Source organism: Pituophis catenifer, unplaced genomic scaffold, assembly GCF_029215685.1.
Source record: "Pituophis catenifer annectens isolate HBS135680 unplaced genomic scaffold, rPitCat1.0.hap2 SCAF_2, whole genome shotgun sequence".
Classification (NCBI taxonomy): Eukaryota; Metazoa; Chordata; class Lepidosauria; order Squamata; family Colubridae; genus Pituophis; species Pituophis catenifer.
Genome location: NW_027256882.1, coordinates 245,389,451 through 245,416,157, shown reverse-complemented (window position 1 = coordinate 245,416,157; position 26,707 = coordinate 245,389,451). Strand labels below are relative to the sequence as shown.

The window sequence follows — 26,707 nt, the reverse complement described above, 5'->3', positions numbered from 1 at the left end:
CCGTCTGGGTTGTTATACAGAAAATATGAGAAGAAAGAAATATTAGGTGTTTGCTGCCTTGAGTTATTTATAAAATATAAATAAAAGCTTATGGTTTGCCAGGCAATCCAAGCAAATTGTGAATTGTATCTGTTGTTTAGATACTAATCAAGGTACAAAAGGTAAAAGAGGATGACTTTTCACCCAGTTGCTTTTAAGATAAGTTATCTGTTATTTTATATACCTCATCTTTTCCTTCAGGGACAGAAAAATAATGTGGACTTCACTGTTGTACAATTATGAAGTATAAGTTTACAAAAGCAGGAAGTGGAATGCACTAAGTGAGAAACTGCTAAATGTAATGTAGGTTGGGCCATCTGTGCAACTATCTGGAGCAAGTCACAATATTTGGTGTATTAGAAGGATCCTGAGAATAACGGCATTTTATTTTTTTTTATCAGATTAGCACAACATACCTTAACTATTAAACCTCAATTAAAACTGTAGAACTTCTGTCATCTAAAATTCAACTTGTAAAAGCAAATGTATAAAGAATGAGGCCAAATATGAACTCACAATGGAGTTCAATGATATAGTTTATTGTAAAGGGAGAATCTTTAATGAATCTACCGTTTAAATCAAGGGATTGGTATGAGTGGTACCTTAAGAAGTGAAAATGAACTGAGAGGGCCTGTAAAGGACCTGCAACTGTTACTAATGTGTATGGCATGGTTGCTTCTCTGCCTGAAGATAGTTTAGAAGATTGTAGCAGAAACGTGAAGAAAAAGAGGATTAGAGTAGTGAGCGGACCCATTCTAGTTCATAAGAGATAATGGTTTATGAAATTAAAGAAACAGCAGGAGGAGCTGCCAGAGGAAGCACTATTCCAACAGGAAGAGAGTCAAGCAAAAAAGCAAGCTCAGCAGACAAGAGTGACAAGCAAAGACAAAATTCATAAGTATAATTTGAACTGCTGAAATTAAACGAAGAACTTCATGGAAGAAACTAGTGCTGAACACCTTGAGAATTACAGGATTAGAGACCTGGAGTGAAAATAACAAGCACAGGTAGTCCTTGACTTACGTCCTTGATTTATGGAGCCCAAAATTTCCACTGTTAAATGAGACATTTGCTAAGTGAGTTTTACAAGCTTTTTTGCCAGTTGTTAAGAGAATCACTGCAATTGATACATTAGTAAAGTGGTTGTTAAGTGAATCTCGTTTCTCCATTGACTTTGCTTGTCAGAAGGTCATAAAAGGTGATCACTGAAGCAGCTGAATTTTGGTCACATGATTATGGGGATGCTGCAGTGGTTGTAACTGTGAAAAACAGTAATAAGTCACTTTTTTCAGTGCTGTTGTAACTTTGACCAATCACTAAATGAACTGTTGCAAGTCGAGGACTACTTGTAATTCAACAAAGACGAAGTGATACATTTGGGAAACAAAAATCAAACACATAAATACTGTCTAAGGAAGGGGAAACATGGATAGTTTAATTTAGGCTGCTGTACTTAATGTGTGACTGGAATTGAGAGCCCAAATAACCTCTTCAAACTGTATAATTCTAAATTAATGTGATCCCCAAATAAATACAGTACATGATGAATAAAATAATTTTATTTTTTTTACAAAGATTATATAATTGTTGTCTACCTTAAAGAACACCTTTTAGCAATTAAGACTTAATTTATAAGATACCATATGAAGTCCTTATTACATAAGTATCACTAATTTCAAGATATTTAGTATGAAAATATGTAAGGTCATTTTGAAGTTTCTTTATATCATAGTTGCCATTGCACTGTTTAAAATAATAAAGTAGAATTCATTAACTCATCTCGCTTTGAAGATCTTTTTCTGAAACCAATCTTCTATCTTTGCATTTGTAAAGGCAAGCATTTTTTTTAAAAAAAAGTCCAATCCAGAAGCTGTCAAGTTGATGCCAATATATGAATTTGATTCTATGATACCAGTACTTTAAAAGAGCACATCGGTTATACATGGCTTTGAATCTTGGGCTACAATTATGCTACCAAGCTCAAATGGAGTCTCAGTCATGTGGCACTGTGCATTTCCTCTGAAGACTGTTTAGTGTCCTGGGTTGCCCAGATCTGATGAAGGTGTTGAAGGCGTTCTGAAGTTCTTGTGCTTACATTCAGGGCAGGATGAACTTTTCGAATGCCAGACTCGCCCATTAAAGACAGGCCACAAATCCCAAAATAGGCATGAAGAGCATCTAGAAAGGCAAATCAGAAATGAGTGTGTATGTGTGAGAGATACATATACTATTCACATATAGGCACACACAATACAATAACCTATTATTTTCTAAATGAAGATCTTTTCACTGAAAGTAAGTAACAAAGAAAGCTTCATTCTGACACACAACTACATATTTTGAAAAAAAAAAATTAATAGGTCAAACTTAGAGAACATTGCATGAAGGCTTTTTTGTTTATATTCCACCTTTTGTTCAGCTCAAGATAGCATATATAGGATTCTCTCCTTCCATTTTTCTTATAAAAACCAAGCATATGAGGTAGGTTGGGCTGACTGACAGTGAATGGCCCAAAATCACTCAGTGGTTTTAGAAGAAAAGAGAACTCTAATAGGCTGAGAAATTCAATGCTAGGTATTATATCTCTCAAATGCCAACATGTAGATCCCATTATTAAAAGTTTGCAGAATGTCACAGAAAAATAGTTTCTGTTTGACTACTGTTTTGGCTTCACTACTGCAACATATGCTCTACTGTTCTTGAAGATACCTGGAAGCTTCAGTTGGTCAGAATGCACCTGCACAGGTAGTCATAGGTATGTCTCGGTATGCCTGTGTAGTATCTGCTTCATGAGCTGCACTGTTGCTGTCTTGCTTCCAGCTGCAATTCAAGGTGTTTGTCATTCCTATAAAGCCCTACAAAGTACAGGGCCTAGTATTTGAGGGATAACCTGTCTCTCATAACATCTGTTGGGCCTATTTAATCTGTCAGAATTGGCTTGCTTTGGATTCCTTTGATTAAACAATGCCATCTATCAGGACCCAGGAAGTTCACCTTTTAAGTACTAGTAGTGTTGGTGAACCTTTTCGGCACTAAGTGCCGAAACAGGAGCGTGCGCACGCATGCCGGAAATTCAGCAGAGCAGCCACCTGGTGCACATTTGCGGGCCGGGAAGATGATCTTCCGGTTTCTGATGAACACATGCACACTGGCCACCTGGTCTCCCGGTTTCTGGCACGTATGAGCAAGCGAAGACCAGCTGGCCGGTGCGCATGCACGCACTGGAAACCGGAAGATCATCTTCCTGGTGCGTGCATGCGCACCGGGTGGCTGCTCTTCCAATTTCCAGTGCTCCTGAGTGTGTGAAGACTAGCTGGCTGGCGCACCGGAACCCGGAAGAGCAACAGGCGACAGCTCTGCATGCCACTTCCAGCACGCGTGCCATAGGTTCGCCATCACGGTACTAGCATCTGCCCTCCAGAATTAAGTTCCCGCTGAGATTCTGATAGTAGCCATGCTGGTGTTTGAAAGGGCCTTGAAGACCTGACTTTTCACCAAGGCTTCAGCAAGAATCAAAAATCAAGGTGAAATGTCTAATAATTGCAAGAAGCAAAGTTTATATTGATAATAAAAGCTGAATTCAGCATAATGAGTGCCAGCATATGAATCCAATTAGAAATCTTCATGAAAGGAACGTCTGATCTTCCTAATAAGATCCCTGTACAGCTTAAATATTTATTCATGCATCTATCAATGGTATGGTTAACTCACACAATCTTGCAGAAGAACTTGTAAATATACTTTCAAACTTTCTAAGAAATAAAAAAGCAGAGAGACAATTGTCCAAGATAGTCAACATTTAACATTCTAAGGTTGATTCTCAACTATATGGACAAATGTCAAACAATTTGATTTAAAGCCTCAAAACAATATTAAATCATCGAAAGGTTTAGCAAACATTTTAGCATGGGTTTTTTTCCAGATTCTGCTCATAGTTCCATAGTTTTTCTTCAAAGCCAGGATGCAAAATGACATGATTCCAAGCAAATTCTATATCTGTACAGATACACCATGTCTTCCAAGCCAAGTTTGATTTCTGGTGACTTTATGAATATATCCCTTTAGTTTTCTTGGCAACAATATAGAAGTGGTTTACCACTGCTTTCTTCTAGGATGTTAATTTTAACTTTCCAGTCTAGCCTAACTAGGTCCAACCCTGCTTAGCTTTCTAAGATTAGCCAATACATCACAGATCTTTACAGAGCCTTCAGTTAGTACTAGAAAACTGCTGAATGCTGGCATAGAGAATCAAAGAAGGTATGAGTTGGAAGGGATCTTGTAGACCTTTTCCTGTTTCCTGTGGAAAACTATTAACCTTTCCAGAATATTGGCCATAGAACTGCCATTTGAAAATTTCTAACAAGACCAGACTTCTATTGCTTAACAGCCCTTATGGGAAATTTCTGTTAATATGTACTCTAAATTTCATTTATTTTAATTTAGTTAATTGATCTGTCATACTCTGAGTTTCAACACAAAATATCTCTGATGTTTCTTGCATGTGACAACCTTTAAGATGAAGGTAGTCCTTGATTTATGATGAGTTTAGTGCCCATTCAAAGTTACAACAGCATTGAAAAAAGTGACTTACAATTGGTTCTTGCAGTTAAAACTGTCATAGCATCCTCACAGTCACATAATTAAAATTTGGAAAATTTGCAAAACTGGCATGTATTTATGATAGTTGCAGCTATCCCAGGGTCATTTGATTGCCACGTAACCCTCCCAGCCAAGCTTTTGACAAGCAAAGTCAATGGGAGAAGCTGGATTCGTGTAATGGCCTGCATGATTCACTTAACAATTGCAATGATTTGCTTAACAAATGTGGCAAAAAGGTCTTAAAATCAGATGTGACTCAGTTACTAACTGCCTTGCTTAGCAACAGAAACTCTGGTCCCAATTGTGGTCGTAAGTCGAAGATTGCCTATACCTGTAGACTGCGATCATATCTCCATTTCATTTTTTTTTCTGTTACAAGTTAAACATACCCAGCTCATTAAGATATTCCTTAGAGGCACTGGTTTCTGTAGCTCTTCCCTGAACCTGTTCCAGCTGCTCCATGTCCCTTTTGAAATGCATTGGACAAAGTAGTTCAACTGCAGCTTGATCAGTGCAGATTAATCCTACATTGCATGGGGGCCGGTTGTTACACTGCTGCCTCATTTTTAACTAGTAGGTGTACTAGTACTTTTACATCCTTCTTACATCCACTGCCATCACACAAAGTCTCTGCATTTCTATACTTATAAGCTGATTTATTTTTACCCTCAAGAGGAAAACCTTTTATTTGTCCCAACTGAACAGCTCCCCCCAAAAATCTCCAAAGAGGACACAACAACAAAAGCTCCATTTGTTATTTGATTCACAGGATGTGGAATTCAAAGCTTCAGTACCTTGGATTTCATAATATAAAAGCACTTTAAACTTTAAATTTTGGAAAGGTCATCCAATCTTTTTTCTTGCATCTTGTTCCAGATAAATGTTAACATTTGTTTGCACATTCATTTCTAATTAATCGGCCAGTACTGTACTGTAATCTCATCTGGGAAAAAGCTAACTTACTCTAAAATCTATTGAGAATGAAATTATAATATTACAATAGTTTTTTCCCCCCTGGATGAGATTTCAGATATTCAGAAGTTGAGGACAGAAGTCTAAAAATTCAGGCTTTAAGGACCGCGTGAAACTCAGAAATATCTGAGTTTGTTATCAAACATTATTACCACAGGAGAAGCGGGAAATTATTGAATACATGAGAATGTAATTCCCTATACTTAAATTTAATTAAATATAAATGGAATCATATCACATTTGGTCTTTGTCCTAGCACTGCTTATTACAAGTAGTCCTTGATTTACAACAATTCATTTTGTGACTGTTCTAAGTTTTATCAATGGCACTGATAAAAAGTGACTTTCTGTCACTCACGTGTCACCTCACAGTTAGATTATTGCAACACGCTCTACATGGGGCTACCCTTGAAAAGTGTTTGGAGACTACAGCTGGTCCAGAACGCAGCCGCACGAGCTGTCGTGGGTGCACCTAGGTACACCCACATTACACCAATTCTCTGCGAGCTGCACTGGCTCCCTATTGGTCTCCGGTCAAAATTCAAGGTGTTGGTTATTACGTTTAAAGCCCTACATGGCTCAGGGCCAGGTTATCTTCAAGACTGCCTTCTGCCACATAGCTCCCAGTGACCGGTAAAATCCCACAGAGTTGGTGTCCTCCAGGTCCCGTCAGCTAAACAATGTCGGCTGGCAGGCCCGCGGGGGAGGGCCTTCTCTGTAGCTGCCCCAGCTCTCTGGAACCAGTTACCTCCTGAGGTCCGGACCATCCCCACCCTATTGGCCTTCCGAAAAGTGGTGAAGACCTGGCTTTTCCGGCAGGCCTGGGGCCGTTGATCTTGCTCTTGTGATCTGGCGAGATCCGGCCATGAATGGTGTGAATGAGTTTTTAATGTTTTTAATGTTTTTTAATTTTTCAATGTCTTTTTATAATGATTTTTTAAATGTATTGTGAGCCGCCCTAAGTCTTCGGAGAGGGGCGGCATATAAATTAAATTAAATTAAATTAAACTTATGACCATTTTTCACACTTATGACTGTTGCAGCATCCCTATACTCACGAGATTTACATTCAGATGCTTGACAACTGACCTACATTTATGACGGTTGCAGTACCAGAGTGTGACCTTCTGACAAGCAAAGTCAATAGGGAAGCCAGATTAACAACCGTGTTACTAATTTAACAACAGCAGTAATACACTTAACAAATGTGTTAAGAAAAGTTGTAAAATAGGGCAAACACACTTAACAAATTTCTCACTTAGCAACATAATTTTTGAGCTCAATTGTGGTCATAAGTTGAGGACTACCTGTAGTTTCAGAGTATGGTTCTTACTGTAGATAATTCAAGGTCTGGTAATACCAATATTGTAGAATGTTCTGATATTTTTGAGATGAAGTGATTAGATTGGAAAATCGTATGGTATTCTAAATGCTACCACACAATAACAGGTTTTAAAACTTTAATAGTTCTATCTTTATTCTACTATCCAAAACCCCAAACAAGAACCTTGTGTTTTTTGGTACACTACAAAATGTCCTAAGCCTTAGCACAAATGTGTATCTTTCCTAAATAATACCTACCAGTGCATATATTCTTTTCTTCTGCCACCATATATATCATTTTGCATTTTCTAAATTAACTCATTTGCTCTTTTATTCAATTTTCAAAGACTTTGAAAAAACAAAGTCCATTTGAGGACTTTTGAGGACTCCATTTGAGTTTCCTTAGTCATCTGGAACTGCTTCTTAATTTGACTATATCATTGATGATCCAATTCCAGATTATCCTGTATTGTACAAATACCTGAGACTTATTTCCTTCCATTTTGACAATTATTCATTTATTCTTACACTACTTTCCCTTTTATAATTGACTATTAATCCATATGATAAGCACTTATTCTATGAATACATATGCAGAATCTTGCCTGAGAGATTCTACAAAATATTTTATTAGATTACTTTTATCTGTAGATCTGTTTTATCTTTTGAAAAATTGGAGACAAAAATTTATTTCATTCCAGAAAACATTCCTATTTCCTTTTGTTTTGTTTTAAGACAATCTTTTCTTTGTCATAAATGATCACGTACGTAAGCAAAAAACTGAAAATACCTGGATGACTATCTGGCCACTTAGCAAATCCACCAACAAGGCGATCTTGGGTTGATAAAATGTAATTTCTATTTTTTTCATAGTTTGTGTACTGAAATATTTTCAGAAGCTGAAAGAAAAAATTATGATGTTCAAAACACCTCAGAAACATCACAATAAAGCAATTTCTCATGAGGAACATTCAAAGCTAGATGATGATGCAATGTTTATATTAAACGCTAAATTGACAGCCTCAAAGTAATATATATTACTCAAAAATCAACTACAAGTTTTCTCCTTTCTTCCTGCTCATTCATACATTTTAATCAGAAATTTTAGCCGTCCAGCTTGATGAAAAAGTCAGAAGCTTGTATGCTGTTGGCACAGTAAAACTACTAATATAGAATAAGCAGACTATAGATTCTAAAGCCTTATTTATACTTTCAAATTACCTTAAGGGTTGCTCCTACCCAAAATGAATAACAGGTATCTACAGGCTTGTTGGGTCTTCCTTGATAACCATTCTGTTGCCTCATAATACACCATCTCCTTATTCTCTTCAGTTCCTTTTCAGAGAAGACTTCCTCAAGTTTACCCATCAGGCACAATGATGCAATACCACAAAAAGTAGAGCCACCTATAACATGGGGGACAGTCTCTTCAATATGTTTACAGGCTTTATGGAATTACTAATAAGATTTATTACATGAACTATCAACTACTATTAATGTTCTCAAGCAACTACTGACACCCATAGCTTTTTCCTCCATGAATTCATTTAATCTTTTAAAGTAACCTCTTACGTGGTGTACCTATTAATAGCCTCCAGCTGAGTTTAATTGGTTCTAATTTATCCAACTTTGAAAACATACTGTAGTTGTTATTTCACAGTGCATGTGGGAGCAAAAACTGAACATAGTTGTAGCAAGCATGACACTTAAAGAAACAGCAATCCCAATAAGGGAGGAGCTAGCTTTTGTCAATAAAAAATTAGAGGATTTTTTCCCTTTTCTCACAAGAATTCTCAAAATAGAATTCACAGCGTTCACATTTTGCCAGCACTGGGGTAGAAGTGAAACTCAATCAGATTTCCACAACCATTTAGACCAAAAAATTACCTTACCATGTGATTCAAGTTCTGCTCCTTGGGCAAGACCATTATCATAGGACTGAAAAACAAAAATAAATTGACAATGTAATATTTTTAACAGACAGATTTTTTTTAACGTTGCCTAAGGTGAATTGAACTTGGTCAGGACCATGATCAGTATGTTAGAAAGTAGAACAAAAAGTAGAACGAAAAACTAGAATCACCTCCCTCAATTGCATTCGTCTAACTGGAAATCAGAGCGCCATTAAATGGTAGCACTTTTAATTCTAAATGAAAAACAAAGATCTAACTTTTCAATCACTAAAGGAGCAATAGAAATATTAACTTTCACAGATTGGATTTTGTTTTAAAATCTAGGAGTTAAAATAACTCTTCTGCTTGGATTTAAATATCTGCAAGCATAACTCAAAGAAAAATGCTTTCTTGCCCCATCTTCCCAATGTATTCATATAGTTATCTGAGGGTTCAGGATTCCTCCAATGGAATCCTCCACTCTGGCGCAGGTACAGGAGCAGCAGTAGTAGCATACTAGCATGTGAGTGTATACTAGAATGCACTGAGTAAATGCAGAAACCTGAAGGAAAGAGATTCCACACAAGTAGAATCACACAATATATGACTTTCTTTTGTAAGTCAATAAAAATATTACCTTAAAATAACATTTGTCTGGTCAAAATAACAATTGATTTCCCAGCTCTATGAATTTCAGCAGCAGGCCAATTTGTATTGCCTACACAAGTTGATATTAAATACTAACAGCCTTATTCTTTTGCACAGTAACATAAGATATGGTAAAACAAACAAACATCTTTGTGTAGTAGTTCTCTAACAATGACATCTATTTTGCCTTGTATAAAGAGCCATTATTCAAATAAATAAAGAGTCAGTGTGGGTGGTTAAAGTGCCAGACTAGAAACCAGGAGATCATGAATACTAGTCCTCCCTTAGAGAGCCTGCTCACTCTCAGCCAATACAAATCTCAGGGTTATTTTTGTGGAGAATAAGAGGAGGGGACATTATGTACATCAAATAAAGATGCAATATAAGTTTGATAAATACAGTATCCATAACCTAGAAATCAACATCAGTGATAGTAATTTGCATCAGTGATATATTTGGTTTACAATATAATAAATACATACAAACTATATGTTATATCTTATGCCTTTTTATACTCTATAAATCTTAAAATCCAAATTGGGATTCAAATAGAGCTTGTATGGAAAGACAAATATTTTAAATTCAAACTAAGATCAATATCTTCATTTAATAAGAACTTCATATTAAATTGAAGTAAATAATTTCAAGCATTTATTTCTGCCTATCAGTTAAAATGCTGCCTCCTTTATCCTGTGTCTTAATCTTAATTCAGAAAAAACAGAGAAATCCTATGGTATCAGATTTGTTGTTCAACATCATTATTTTGAAGCATACTTCATTTTCCAAGTACAAAATCAAATGTACAATTTTTTCATTCTCTGGGCTCAATCTACTAATATTTTAGTCATTCCAAGTTTTCCCCACATCAGATCAGAATTAAAAATAAGCAAGTAATCACTTTGTGAAGAATACATTATCTCTTTTCTTAAAGGAATTCATGAAAAAACTAGAGTTGGCAACTTGAGAAGTAAGGAGCCTGGGATCGAATCATTAGATAAACACAGTACCAATGCTATCAATTACCCCAATCTGAGAAAAAGACTGCATACAATCTATTACAACAAAAGGACAGAAAATAGAAGAAAAAGAATTTAAACTTGAAGTGACACATATACAGTGAGATTTTTGTAAACTCTGTATCTTCATTATTATAGCTATTTTGTATCTGCAATAAATCTTACTTATGTATCAGAGTCCTGTCCTTCCGTGAAAGCTCCTGAGTGCAGACTGAAACATCTAGAGAGATTAATTACAATGATGTGGATATAAGACTGAACATTCGTGGCATTATTACAATCCAAGGGCTATTGAGCTCTAAAAGCAGCCAGTCTGATGCAGTGGTTAAGGTATCAGGTAGAAATTGGGAGACATGAGTTCAAGTCCCATATTAAAGAAAAAAAAAACAGCTGGGTGACTTTGGGCCAGTCACAGTCTCTCAGCCCTAGGAAGGGGGCAATGGCAAATCACTTCTGAAAAACCTTGCCAAGAAAACTGCAGGGAACTGTCTAGTCAGTCTCTGAGAATCAGACATAACTGAATGGAAATAAAAAGGGGAAAAAAAACAGCTTAGAGAATGTCTAAGAAATGGCAAGTTGACATGCTTGGGATCATGCAATTTCAACTCTTGAAGGTTCCAGACTTTCATAGAAATTGAATATTTGCAGTAATCAGATAAGGAGGAGAAAGAAATTTATGTAATTCAGAATTTTGCTCATTTACCACCACCTCACTTTAGAAGCTTGTAACAGGAAATTGTGTATTTTGTTCATATTGGAATTCTTTGTTTCTTAGCAATGATTTAAGACAATGGTATTAAGTGTAGACTAGACAATTATAACTTAAGGCAACACTCTGATTTTTAAATTAAAATTTAACCTACATTTTTACATCTAATGCAGTTATACTGAAGTAACCAACACATTCCTATTTTCACTGTATTAGGGAGTAGAATTTATCACTGTAATCACACTTAAATGGTATGCATTAGCTTAAATTTGAGCTGATAGTCTTGGTATTCCTTATTTTGTAAACCAGACATTTAAAAATATTACAACCTCAATTTCCACAAAAGCTAAACATCACAAGCTTAGCATAGTACACAATAGTATCTATGCCATGAATATGGAATACACTACCCAAAACAGAATTTAAATTTTTGAATTTAAAAACCACTTCAGTTAATCAGGCTTCAAATACCAGATGCTATTTTTTAACATCTTCATTTTTTCTAAAAACATTTTTCATCTTAAACAAGAAAAAAAATAAATATACAACTAAAAAGGAAAACTATCAGTAGTTATTAAAGATCAGATGCTAGTTTGTCCAACAGAAGTTAATATGGTTTGAGATAAAAAGGATAGGAAGTCTGTATATTTAGCTAATACTCTAAGAACACACATTTTAGCATCCCTATGAATCCTATATCACCATATATAGTTGTTGGGTGATATATATATTATCATTACGGTTGGTCGCAAAGTCAGCCAGATGTTTAGTCTTGGATTTGGCATTTTTGTCCACCTATTAAGTCTTTCTCAAAGATTTGGGATAGGCACATGTTGTTTAATAATATTAAAAGTATTGTTGCAGATTGTAAACTGCCTTTTGCAATTGACTGATAGTGATTTTGTCAATGCCAATGGTATTCAAGTGGTGCTCCAGGTGTTTTGGAATTGTACCCAAGACACTTTTTAACTATTGGTAGTATCTTTGCTGTCTTTTGCTACAATCATTTTACTTCTATTTGCAGGTTTTATATTTTGTGATTTTTCTCCTTTTCTTTCTCTTCTATTTTGCTATCTTCAGATATTTTAATGTCCACATCCAGATTTTTTTGCCTTTCTTATCAACAATTATTAAGTGTGGGATGTTGTGTGGCAGTTGCTATCTTTGTTATTTATGGTTAAACTAAAGACTACTTATTCAACTCAAGAAATAGCTAAATATTATCTCTATGACATAACTTGTCAGCAAAGTTGGAAAAAAAGGCATTATCCCAATCTCATGAGCAGGAATGCTCATGAGAAGGAATATAATGGCTTTCTAAGTACACGAAACAAAAAACATTTTAATCAAGAGACACTTGGCAAAACTTACCATGCTTCTTCTAATATAGTCAATGGCTTTCTTTGTATCCATCCCTGACCAACTATTGAGCATGTAGCATATACAAGCAGCACAGTATATAAATCTCATGTCATTTTCACTTCCTTCAAGGACTGCACAAAAACTAGAAAAAACATTTCAGTTATGTAACAGTTATTACATTATTTAACTCTGTATTTTTGTTTCCAAGGTAAAACACAATGGTATGGTTTTCTTCAATGATCACGTTTGTTAATAATATCAAGTATCAATCAATCAATCTATCTATCTATCTATCTATCTATCTATCTATCTATCTATCTATCTATCTATCATCTTGAAATTTTCTTTGAGTCAAGGTCAATTATAAATCCAATTTAAGCAGATTAAGGTCTTCAGAAAATAGAGAATATTTCTTGTTATGGAAATACAATAATTCAAGCACTCATTTAGAGATCCAAAGCTACACTTTTATTTTTTAGTATGTATGCCTACGTGACTACTTTTTGCTTTTGCTTTCACATCCTTATTTTTACAGTGTTCATGTGCAAGTTGATACAGGAATACTGTATAAAGGAAGACATATCACTCTAAAGAGCTCAATTGCCAATTACAATAGCAAGAGAAATAATTGATATTAGAGATACACAATGAAGAGTTTCCAACTCTTCTCTACATGAAATATTGTGAAGCATCTCTTTTCAAGTGAGAACCAGGCATTTTAAAGACATGCTGGGCCACTCTGAATAGTTTCAAAGTGTTCCAAAAGTGTCAAAGGGTTCAAAGCATAGAGCACAGCACTTCCTGTTCTTGTGTTTCAAGGTTAAAGCGTTTCTAAAATGTTTGATGCAGCCACACAGCAGTTGCAGGCCCAAAATAAGATTTTCCCCCCACACATTCATATTTAATCATCGTATTGCAAAGCTGTAGAGTGGAATTGTTTCTTAAGACACAGTTGTAATTAGACTGTGGGTCATAGAAGAAGATATAAGATATCACTCCTCCTATATACATCTACAAATATTTCAGTTTCTTGACTCAGCATTTTATATTCTATTTCTGTAAATGCAATTTTTGTTAGCCTAGATTGAGCATGTCCAATTTGTCATTCACCAGCTACTTGATTATCATTATCAAGTAAGGGAGGAAGGCCCTGAAACACCCTGCCAATTTTATCATTTAAAGGCGAGAGCATAGGTTTCCCGTTCCTGAGCTGTGCTTTGTAAAATGAGGAAGGGCCTAATAAAGACTATTCTAACCGGAAGGCCATGGTCTCCAGTTGCCTTGTCTAAAAAAATAACAATAAAGGCATGGAACAGGAAGATACTTTTTCTTTATATGCTTAGCTGCCCAATCAAGATTCAGCCTGACCAATTGCTATACTATAGTAGTGTGCATGATTTTGACATTTTTTTTCCCTTTTCTAAATATGTTTTACTGTACCTCCCATCTTCCAGCTGTAGAGCTCTGAGTCCTGCCAAGCAGGCTTCTTTATTTACTCGACTTAAATCATCACCAAGAATAATTAAGCAGCAAAGGCCAGTGTAAGTCATTGCTATGTGCCCACTATCATATGGATGAGAAATACCAGGCCCCTGAAACAAGAGAAAATGCAAGCTTGTTTACCAAACAAAATTATAATCACATAAATACAAGCATTTATTTTACAGAGAATTGCCCCGAGCTTTTTATTGTAATTCAGGAGGGATCTAGTCAGGAATACTGCTTGAAAAGCTATATATAAATGTCCACCTCTACATGACCCACACATACTGTATCAGCAACTGTGCGAGCATAGGAAGAAGCTATTTTAAGGCTACATAGATTTATGATACCAAAGAATTTTTGCAGAGACTTTTTGTCAATTGGTGATTGTTTTTAATCTCAGCTTACCTCTGTCAGTACACATCTCCAACAAATTAACCATTTGATAATAAATAACATATTGACACTAGGAAAATACTATATTTATCATTTCAGGAAATCTTCCTAGCAAGTAGTTAAATAAGCAGAAATTCACTTTTCAAATAGAAGGTTATAAACATGGTACCAATAACGTCCGTTCTACAATCTTTGTTTATTAAATTATTCATAAATGAATTATTATTAGGATGAACCATGACATGGCAAATCTATTCAAACAGGGAGGACAGCAATTAAACAGCAAATGTAACAAAGAATTATAGTGAAAATGGAGAATTCTACTTCAAGAGATTCAGAAATTGAAAAGATTATTGCACAGTTGGCAAGTCTGTTGTCATGTGATAAATTAGGACAACCGAAGCCTAGGAAAGTTAACCATCAAAGAGGAGGGCTTTACTCTCCTGTATTGGTTTTCAGAAAGGAGTATCCAGGCTGCCTTCATTTAAGCTCACAGAGCAGAGAGATGCAGGTATTATATTATGTCATATCCTCATGTATTCTATATGACTTCCAACCCTCTTGGTAGGAGGGGGGAGAAAACATTTCTTTATTTGGAAATGTTATCAGTTTCTATTTGAGAAATGTTATCAGATCAGCATCTGATGATTCCCAGTAAAGATGAAAACAGTAATGGGGTGATTCTTAATACCGTGTTTCCCTGAAAATAAGACCCTGTCTTATATTTTTTTGAACCCTGAAATAAGCGCTTGGCCTTATTGCCATGCCCGATTGGGCTTATTATCAGGGGATGTCTTATTTTGGGGAAACAGGGTAGTTAATGTAACTGAAAAACTCACCCACATTGCATCTTGCAGTTTGTCTTTATCCAAGATTGACCAATAGCTAATAAAAAGAAAAACACTCTGAAAGTTTGGATTTCAGAGTAAGCACAACCCAAAATTTCTTTGAACTATGGTGTGCTTGCTAAATACCTAAAATGTATTAAATAACCATATCAGAAAGAAAAAGACGTACATTCCAAGGTGCTTTTTGTTTTTTCTTTTGAAGATGTTTCATTCCTCATCCAAGAAGCTTCTTGGATGAAAAACAAAATGTCTTCAAAAGAAAAAATAAGAAAGTCCAGTTGCCTCCTGAAAAAGCACCTTTCGGATAACTATGACCTGGATGACTGAGGATCTCCATAGACTTTTAGAGAAGTACATTCATTTTTCTGTATAGCCAAGGTATGATCTGAATCATTCTATGGTAGACTGGATAAGAATGGCTCATTATTTAAGATGTAAAAAATATCTGCATTAACTTAAAGCTTTTATAAGAATACCATATCTGTATTATTATTTATATCTATACCAATTTACTATATTTAATCATGTCTGTAAATAAAAATATTTCCCCTACATTTTCAGAAAACATTGCAGCATTTTTGCAACATTTAATCTTTTTAATTTCTACCCATAAAGCACTATGTTTAGATGTTACACCTCATATTCATTTTAACTTCTAAAGTGTCAGTTAAAATACATTATTCACTAACCTTAGATGGATTGAAAGGTATTCCTAGATATGAAGAACCACGGAAGCCACAGTGATGCATGTTTGTTCCTTAGGAGAAAAAAAAACTTGTTATTTTCCATACACATTAGAAAATAGGAGGTCTCTTAAAAACTGCTAGCACCTGGTAGTAAAAAAAAACCAGCTGAAATTTAAAGTTGTATGTAGCATATCACTATAGATACTTTTCAGCTGATGATCACAATTGGAACCAGAATCTGTTGCTAAGTAAGATGGTTGTTAAGCGAGTTGTATCAATTATATGATCTTTTTTTGCATGGTTGTTAAGTAAACTTTGAATGGTCACTAAGTGAATGAATATAAGTTGAGGACTACCTCTAATATAATCATATATACTTATTCATTCATACATACATACACTTAGAAATTCCAGTAAATTCAAAATGTTTACTTTTGAGTAGGTATGCAGAAAATCCTGCCAGTCTTACAAATTCTAGACAACATATAAACAAAAAAAGTCCCCCAGAACTAAGCATCACTACAAAGTATTAAAAAAATACAAATGGTAGATAGTTGATAGTCCACAATAGGAGGATGAACTGGCCTACCAAAATCTAAGAAAGATTAGATCTTGTTAATGCTTGAATGGGAGATCATTTAAAAAAAAAATCCAGGTTTGACTAGAAAACAAAACAAAACAAAAAAACATTCTCGAAAAAGTCAGTGGCAAACTACTACTACATTGTTGGCAAAAAAAAAAAAAGTCTCCAGGGAGTCACTGGAACTAAATGCGAGAAAAATCTTCCCCTTTTTAATAGTTAAGGTGAGCACACAATCATCTGCTCATCTACATATTTTCACGGGATACAATGTATAAAACTAGACAATAAACATTCAGTGAAAAATCACCAAAAGCTTTAAACAAATATTTACATCAAAACATCAATTTCTAGATATTAAGCACTACTGAAGTTTATCAGAAACAATGGGAAAAACTCCTGAAAAAATCGAAAGTTTAATTTTTCTTTTGTATTCCATTCAGCTCTTCACAATTACTATTCTTTCCAATTTTTTTTTTGGCATAGATATGTCCAGATTTGCAGCCTTCCGACAGAGGAATTGTTTTACGTTATAATACCAGCCAGCAATATTTTCAAGCACTATAGTTCTTTCAGTGCAGTCCTTGTGCAATTTTAATTTTTAATCACCTTTACATAAAATACAATGTGCCAATGATGATTTCTAACTATTGTGTTGAGACAATGTTCATGCCTGGACTAGTCTCTGCAGTCTTCTTGGCAAGTGGTTTGCCATTGCCTTCTTCGAAGGACCAAGAGAGCATGAAACTGACCCAACTGTCTTTGAGCCTAAAGTGGGACTAGAATTCAGTCTTTTGGTTTCTAGTCTGCTGCCTTAACTATACCAAATTGGTGCTCTCATACAAGTTATAAACAATCTGAAAATGCAACATACATTTATTTACAATTTAAATAAAATGTTTATTGTATAAAATGCTAGAATAATAAATATTAACATTGGTATAAATCAAACAGAATTGTAGAATGTCTTCAGAGAACTTCAAAAATATGCTATACTTTGTACAGATAGTCCTTGGTTAACAACAGCAATTGGGATTGCAATTGCCAACATTGGGGCAATTTTTTGAACAATGGATCCAAAATGTAATCTTAATAGTATCTGTCTGTGTATACAGACTCTGTCCAAATGATGTTATGGAAGAGGAAATTCTACCTTGAAAGTGGATTTTAAAATGACATAGAATGTCATGATTAAAAACATTACATTGGACGTACAAAAGGAACTGGCTAATGTCTTAAATAAAAGGGATATGCTAACAACAAATTGAGAGAATGACCTGAATAATTGTCCTATATTTGATTTATAAAACCATATTCTCAAAATTTTGTGATAATGGACAAAGAAAAATGAAAAGAAATAAAATTGTAGCATGTTATTTGAAGGGACTAAAGATCAAGTTAAAAGTAAAAATAAAAATAAAAAATACCTCTGAGGAATTTTTGGAATATAAATACAACTCTAGGATTTTCATTTCATTATTTGCACAGTTATTTTTAAAGGGAAGAAAGCTATTTGTGAATTTTAAACCAAGATACAAAGGTAAAAGCCCATAAGAACACCAACCACAAGCAAGTTTTCTGTTTGTTTGTTTTAAATTCTAGGAGTGTGCAAATACTTACAAAGAGATGTTTTGATACATGCAGACACGTCTTTTTCCAAGCTCATGCAGTAGCACTGGAAGTGTTTCTGACTGCCTGGGCAGACCCAGCCAGGAGCACATTCCAAAGCAGCTGCACAAGCCTGGAGAAAGATGTATCTACTTTAGCATTTCAAGGAGATGGGTCTCATATACTCCATTGTGTGTCCCAAAGTATTTTTTCTGAAGCACTTGCACAATCCTACAAAACACACTCACTTAACTTGTTGCTTTTAAATTATCTGTACACAATCAAACTCCCTATAAATCTTGGTTTCAATCTTCTTTAACCTGGTTCCATAACTACCATTGCAGCCAATGATGATTAGAAATGATTCAACACATTTCGAGGGCACCGATTTGGGAAAAGCTGGTATAATTTTTAATTTAAGTATTCTTGAAATTAATTACCAAAGGGGATACCACAATAAATGTATAAGAAATCACAATAAGAGTCATCCAGCAATTTGAATATGAAACGAACTGTAGCCAAATGTGAGCTTTTATAATAAAGATTCCAGAAGACTGCCAAAGTCTAATGCTAAAGTTTGGCACTTTTTGAAATTATAAATGGAGTATTTTAGTTTCACATTGCAGTATCAATGAGTGTTAGAATGTATAATTTTAGTTGCATAATTTAATATTACATTAATAACTAGATATAATTTGGTCAACTAGATTTAAAGGAAGTAGTCTGAAAAGATCAGACCAAAGTTACAGTCAACAAAATTAAAATCTTGAGGTGCTTTAAAGACTACAACACATTATACTTAAATCTGTAATAGATTTGTTTCTCTAAGGCACTGCCATTGATCTTTCCTTTTATTTGGAACCAAATATAAAATCTCCCTTTTGAAATTATAATCTGAAAGTTTTCAATTAAATTAAATTATGGGAGTGTTCCTCACCAGTAGTATACAGATGTGGAAGTAACTCCCTTTCTCAAATTTAAAATCTTATGCTCATAATTTACCATAATTGATACATACAGTATAATAACAAAATAGCTCTGTATATGTATGCATGTATATGTTTGTATATATCAAGTCACTGGTAAATCTTAAACTTTGAAATGTCAAAAACTCCTAGATTATAGTATGGTGCCATCTAGTGTTTACAAAAATTGTATTATTACTTCTTAAAAAAAATTAAAGCTTTTTTTTAATATGCTGCTTCAAGATAAACTAGATTTTAAGTATTGTAATTTCTCGGTCTTTGGCCCTATTCATTAGAACATTATGCACTATGGGAAGGGTAAATTCCCAAATAAATTAGGATGGATTGAAAGCATTTGCAAAAGTATATAAAATATTCCATTTATTTAACTCCACAACTATTCTATGAAATTTACACTAAAATCTGATGACATCACACTGAAGTGTAATATAGCTTGTTTAATTTGATGGCTTTGCTTTAGCAATTGGATAAACCCAGAAAAAGTATGGTTTAGGGAGCTGTTGTGGCGCAGTGGTTAGAATGCAGTATTTCAGGTTGATTCTGCTCACTGCCAAAAGTTTGTTTCTGACCAGCTCAAGGGTGGATTTAGCCTTCCACCCTTCTGTAAAATGAGGACCCACATTGTTGGAGGCAATATGCTGACTCTGTAAACCATTTAGAGAGTGCTGTAAAGCAGAGGTCCCCAACCCCCAGTCCGTGGCATGCCAGAAACTGGGCCGCTCAAACAAGTGAAGCTCCATCTGCGGGATGCAGGCAGCATGTGAAACTACACCCCCTCTGGTCTGTGGAAATCTCTCTCTCCACCGGTCCCTGGTGCCAAAGGGTTGGGGAGCGTTGCTGTAAAGCACTATGAAGCAATAATATAAATCTAAGTGCTACTGCTGCTATTGCTCTTAAACACTTAAACTAAGGTTAAAAATCATAGCAGTGACAACCCAACTTTATAAAATTATTGTATCTGTCTTAAAAGTGCAATAAAACTGAGTTCTCCTTTTGCTATTGAGCCAATATTTCTCTGACATTAATGTAAGAATCTCTGAAAAAAAATCTTGGTTATTTTTGGTGGGAAAGGCTGTATTTAAAAAGATATTACTAGCCGCAATAAAAAGGATGCATGAAATACCTTCTAAATCACTCTGAGCTTCATATTTCAAGAACATACAGTTCATAATGAAGTTGATTATTGGTACATTTTACTCTCTGTGTTCAGTATTTGAAATGAATCCAATGTTTTCATCTCATATTTTAGACTTCTAGTTTAGAGAATAAAAGTGGCTTTGTAAACTTGCTAAAACTTTTTATGTATTCTTGCTATGGTTCCACAGAAGATGATAATAGTGAGATTTTATATTTGAGCCAATTTTCACTTCTATCTACAGAATTTTTACTTTAAACATACTTTAACCTCTACCACCAGAACACGAGGTAGATACAATATCTGAAGGAAAACCTCTTCCAGCATCCCTCTGCTTAAATCATGATGAATTTTGCAGGCCCAGATTAAAGCGCCCTCTCATGCTAAAGTATGGCGAAATACTACAACTCTAGAATGCATTGTGAGTTTACCTGACAACCAACATTAGTGTCTTGTTAACAAACACATTTTATTACTGGGAAAGACTGGTTTTGAAGGGCAGCATTTAAATAAAAATGAAAACCAATCACCATTTGTCTACATTCACTGTATCAGAAAATCTACCTCAGACTTGGAGCAAACAGCACATAGAATGTAGGCCACTGATATCCAACAAGCAAATTGTATTCCAGGCATCCTGTTGGTTAACTTTCTAACAAGTAATGTGACTTCTTTCACTCTATTTTCTTACAGCAATGAAAAATTAGCCTTGCATTTATTAAAATAACTGCAGATTGGGAGAGTTACCAATCTGTACATTGGTTACAGTACATCGTTATTCATACCTAATAATTCTTTAAAGAAATTCTAGCAAAATAATGAAAAGAAAAAAATCTGATAGTTTGTCGGAATTTTTTTTTTTAATATCACAGCATGCAAAAACCATCTTTTTAAAGTTATCAGCAGGTGCTCATAGGAATCTCATTCAACTTTCATTCCTTACTTACTTTGGCAAAAGTTATTATCAGCAATGTACAGGCTTTTGCCAAGCTTCACTGCACTGTTCATTGACTTAGGTAAGAACAAAGATATTTTAGGACTGACAAGCTTTTTATGCAGTTCAAATAAAATAGTTTCCACAACTGATATTCAGATGAACAAGAGAATGGTCTCTTATTTTTAAAAGATAGACACTATTCATATGTAATGAAATGTTAATAAAAGAAAAGCTAAAAACTCACTCACTGTCTTCTGTGGGAAGGACTTGCAGAGAATAAATCCATTCTATTATATCCTCTTTGTTCACAACATCTAAGGAATCCAACATATCCAAACCAGAAAGTGCAAAAAAAGCAACTGTCAACCTGAAAGGGGGGGGGGGGGACAAAAATAGCAATTTACTATTTACCATTAATATTAAATTCCAACCCAAATGATAGTTATTTGCAAGGAGGATAACTGCAGAATTAACTGAAACAACATGGGTGTTATAACAAGAAAATAAACTTAATGAAACATACAGGACCACAAGCAAGTAGTTATTCGACCATCAAATATATTCATTGTAGTTTGATGAATGAGTAGATGCATTACCCTCATTTCTTACCCTGACTCCAGCATTACACGGTCAATTTTCCCCTATGTTTCTGATATTTTCATTTCCCTGAATTTTCCCTTTCCCTTAACATTAAATCCAATTTAGCTGATTCTCTTACTCAGGCCTGCATAACATACCCCATCAAGCAGCCTTGTGCAGCCTGCTGACATTTTAAAGAAGTTTTACTGGTATTAATTCACCTCTGCACCAAAAAACACTGCTGAGCACCTGCAAGTGTTGCTGCTCATGCAAGCTGCACTGCTACTACTTCACTAGCTGATGAATATCTGATCAGTATAACAACTATTCCTTTGTGGTGAGCAAATATTTTTATTTATAAATGTGGCCTTTTCCTCTCTACAAGCTGTGCAGGCTTGTTCTTATTCTTTTCTTACTCTTATGCAAATCACACATTTCCATGGTGTATCTGAGTTAATACCAGAAACATGATACTATTTCCAATGATTTTTCACTAAAACATGTTATTTACTTTATAAGCTATCAAGGGGGAGGGAGATACATGGGTCTCTACATTCAGATTCAGAAGTTCTGGAGACTTCTATTCACCCAGGACTAGGGTTGGTCAAATAAATGAGCAGTTGATTGTTACAATCCATCTTTTTTATTGAAAAGCACATGACTATGTTAAAAAATATCAGTAACTATTCAAAGGTTTACTAGATTTGCATATATAATAAATACTTCAGAAAAAGTGGGTGAACATTTCAGAGAATGAGCAAAAAGAGCAATAGCCAAAACATGTTCTAGAAAACATTTATATATATCTGGCTGGTGATGGAATAAATTATTGAGCAGTATTTTTCCAAGTCAGGGTTTTATATATTGAAACTTAAGAAATCTATAAGAATATATGTTATATGCACTTAGGTCATAAAAGTAAACAGCAAAATTGATTGTGTTACTGATTGTATTAAATCATAAGGCACACTATAAATACTTTAGCATTTACATAATGGAACAAAAGATTCAATTTCCACATTGATATAGAAGCCAAAAAAGCTTTATATAGTGCTGGAAATCAGTCAATCTGTACAAAAAACCTTCTGTTTGAGCAAATGTTAAGACTTTTGACACAATTATAGTTTTGCTTAAATAAAAAGTGAAAATAATTTTAAGAAATAAATGCATATTTATTATTTTTAACAAAATAAACTCATGCATTTCATTGCTTATTTGGTTGTCCAAATTTAGGATGAAATAGGACTTCAGATTCTAGGGGAGTCTTACTAGCTATGTTCAAGTCTATGCAGGAAAGCCACAGGGAAGTTAATAATAAGCTATTTTCATGGCCTCAAAAACCAAACCCAGAAATTACAGATATAAGTTGCAGCTACCTACATTTCATTTAACTATTGGGAATCTTGCCAGGGAAAACATAGCATCAACTTTAGCTACAAAATGATAACTAAACACTAGCTCTAGGAAGAAGTGTAGAATGCTATTGAATTCTTACACCATAATTTTTTGGAAAAATCTGAGATGCAGTGAATGCACATTGCAACAACATGCTTCTTATTCACTTTGGAGCATGCAACATTTAATCTTAGAATCAGTGAATGTTTTTGACAGAAAGATACAGTTTAACATATATCAAGGTTTCACAATGCAATAAACAAAACACCATCAAGCATATTCATACCTGCTACACCCACTTTTAATTGCAATGTGTGTTCAAATTTTAACATTTAGCTTCACTAATTGTATTTCTTGCATACTCGCCTTTAATAGAATAAGTTCTAAGTAAGTATCCTAGATCACGCAGAGTACATTCAGAGTAAATAATGCAGTACAAGTCCCAAGGCCAGAATTAAGATTCCAATCCAATGTGGGAAGCACAGAAAATAAAAACTCCTTTGCCTTTGATGTGTTTACCGAAACTGCAACACCTAGCTTAATAGTAGGATAATGTACAAAGGGCTAGAGTTAAAGCCTTTGCCTCTAATGGACATACTTTTAAATTAGTGAAGACTGCTCTCAAACCTGTATCCATCTCAATCAGGGTTAGAGTAAGCATTCAAAAGTTTTGAAAATGGTACAAAACATCTGGATTCTGATCAAGGGTAAGCTGCAAAATGTTAACAGTTTAATGAAACGAAACAGAAAGTATCTTAACTGTTTTGAGTCTGCAATAATTGATAACAAGTTCGATCTGTTCTCCTCAATTTGACCTAAAACGCACGGGGTCTTAATTTTGTTTTAGTACCAGTGAGATAGTCATTGTTAGATCAGCGCACCCCAACATTAAAGCTAACATTCGAAGTGTGTGAATAAACGGAGATCTCTCTCAGCAAAACATCTGCTTTCAATTTCAAGCCGCCCCAGACAATCGTCAAGCAGGACTTTTGGCGCCCAGTCAAGTTTAAATAGGAATTAAGACTAACGCCATTCCACAAATATTGACTCCAGGGAAGCCTCCCGGAGCGCCACTCCGGCCCCCCGTCTCGACACCCCTGAGTGGCCAGAAGAGAACAAATCCTGGCGGGTTATTCCCGCTTTCCGAGAGGAACCCGCCCACCGCCCAGCTGTCCCAAGCACTTTGAGCGCAGGGGCTGCTTGTGGGGTGTCAACTCCTCGTTGACTTCCCCACCCGAAGCATCCCGAACGTCTCTCCCGCTTCCCCGAGGGTACCTGCTGGTCTCCAGGGACGAATAGCGTTCGGGCAAAATCTGAAGGCTGCGTTGGAAGAAGCGCACGTGGCGTTCCTTGAGGAAATCCAACCTTTCCCCGTCCCCAAAGCCTCCCTCGTCTTCCACCAGCACCGTGCTCGCCATGTTGGTCTTCCGCTTCCTACTCTCGCACGCAGCTCCGTCACCGGCGGCACCGTCATGTGACGCAGCCCCAACGCCGGGCCTTTTTTCCCCCTTCTTTTAGCGGCCGCGACGGCAACAACCGGCAGCTGACAGGGCTTCGTTCCGCCTCTTGCGCCTGAAGAAGTGGGGTTAAGCGGCTTTGGCGCCAAGCGAGAGCAGCTTTAAAAATGCTCCGATCGTTCGTGCCTGACAGCCACCGCGGCATTGGGTAGCAATGGGCAACTTTTTGATAGATGGTAGGTTAGGTAGGTAGGTAGGTAGGTAGATAGATAGATAGATAGATAGATAGATAGATAGATAGATAGATAGATAGATAGATAGATAGATAGATAGATAGATAGATAGATAGATAGATAGATAGATAGATAGATAGATAGATAGATAGATAGATAGATAGATAGATAGATAGATAGATAGAAAGTTGCCCATTGCTATCCAATGCTGAGGTGGCTGTCAGTTGCCCATTGCTATCCAATGCTGAGGTGGCTGTCAGGCACAAAGTATCGAAGCATTTTTAAAGCTGTTCTCACTTGGTGCCAAAGCCAAGCTATATATATATATATATTTGTCATGGGATCAGGCATACACTGTTGCCAATAAAGGAAAATATTTGTAGGTCACGGTTGAAATGAGGGTGCTCTCTGAACTTGCTTGTTTTCTTCCAGATGTTTCATTACCCTAACTAGGTAACATTAGTGCTAGTAAGGAGTATTGTTTGCTGTCAGTGTATAGTCATAATAGTACTCACTAGCACTGATGATGTTACCTAGTTAGGGTAATGAAAGGTCTGCAAGAAAACAAGCAAGCTCAGCGAGCACTAAGGATCCCTCACACACACTTGCACAATTACAGATTATTCTATTTACATGGCTTGATCCAGAAAAAATAAGATTTGACAACTTTGGTAGCTTCAGTGTGCAGAAATATAAGGAATGTAGTGTCTGTCCAAGAGCCTTCTGAAATTATGTATTTCTCATTGATAAAACATAATCCGAAGACCATATGCTACAAAGGCTGACATAGGTTATTAAAATTGAGGAATCGCGTGGCAAAACATGGATCTATACTATATTTTATGCAGGTCCTCTAGATTTTTATAGGGGAACTTCCAAAATTATCATAAATCCTAAAATATATCTGAGATTGTACAATTAAAATCAACATTTTGTTCAGTAGCATTACAATGACAGTGAAACAAGGAATTATGTTACAGTATTTTGTGTGCTGGAGAATTTTTTACAGGGAGTTTCCATGCCACAATATTCATTCTTTACAGCATCAGCACTGCATTTAAGAGTGATGTGCAAGATCCCAAACCCAATCTTTTTTTGGAGCTCAGGGATAAACAACTGAAAAAAAAAAGTTATGGAACTTTGTTTTCATGTATGATAACTAGGGCAAGATTACAATGTGCTCCAAAGTTTGATAAAGCCACAATGGACAAATGGCTGGTGAAGGTGATGACATTTCCATAGATGGCTAAATTAACTTCTTCGCTTAGAGTGAAAAAAATATCTACACATATGGGTGACTGGAAACCCTTTATTAGATGTTGTATATAATGAAAACAATGCACTTACAATGTATGGTTTTGATAATTAGAAAAATAACTGGATAATAGAGTGAGATTTCTTTTGTCATAGAGTAAGAGATAATTTTGTAATTGTAGTGACAGTATATTTGCTGCAAAAGAAATCAGAAGTTTCTATTTCTTTCTCTTTTGGCACGACTGGCTTTTTCCCCTTTTCTTTCTCTTTTCTGCTTTTTCATTAGTCTGCCTTAGTTTTTATGTTTTTTTTAAAATTTAAAAATAAAGTTTAAGTTGTACAACTTAATCATAGAGCTTACTTTGAAACATTTTCAATTTTTTGGAAGACTGCAGAAAGAAAATAATACTCTGCCTCTTTCTAGGGTTTTTAAATCTGTAATTTTGTTTGTAAAAATTATTAGTTTTGAAGGATAGTGATTAATAACTCATTTCTCTATAACAAGACCTTATTATTTTCTGTCCCATTTTAGGAATATTGAAGATATTATCTGCTTACCCTCTTAAATTAAT

General features: G+C 35.2%; 1 protein-coding gene across 1 annotated transcript; it reads right to left on the bottom strand.

The window, feature by feature from the left end:
• Window positions 1-1,580: 1,580 nt before the first annotated feature.
• On the bottom strand, window positions 1,581-24,668 carry PGGT1B (protein geranylgeranyltransferase type I subunit beta). The gene is made up of 9 exons (XM_070935721.1): window positions 24,467-24,668; window positions 21,466-21,584; window positions 15,975-16,042; window positions 14,000-14,151; window positions 12,569-12,701; window positions 8,825-8,870; window positions 8,154-8,338; window positions 7,723-7,831; window positions 1,581-2,217 (listed from the first exon to the last, which is right to left on the bottom strand). Exons 1-9 carry the CDS (start codon window positions 24,607-24,609, stop codon window positions 2,036-2,038), a joined length of 1,137 nt encoding a protein of 378 aa, XP_070791822.1. The 5' UTR covers window positions 24,610-24,668; the 3' UTR covers window positions 1,581-2,035.
• Window positions 24,669-26,707: the final 2,039 nt, after the last annotated feature.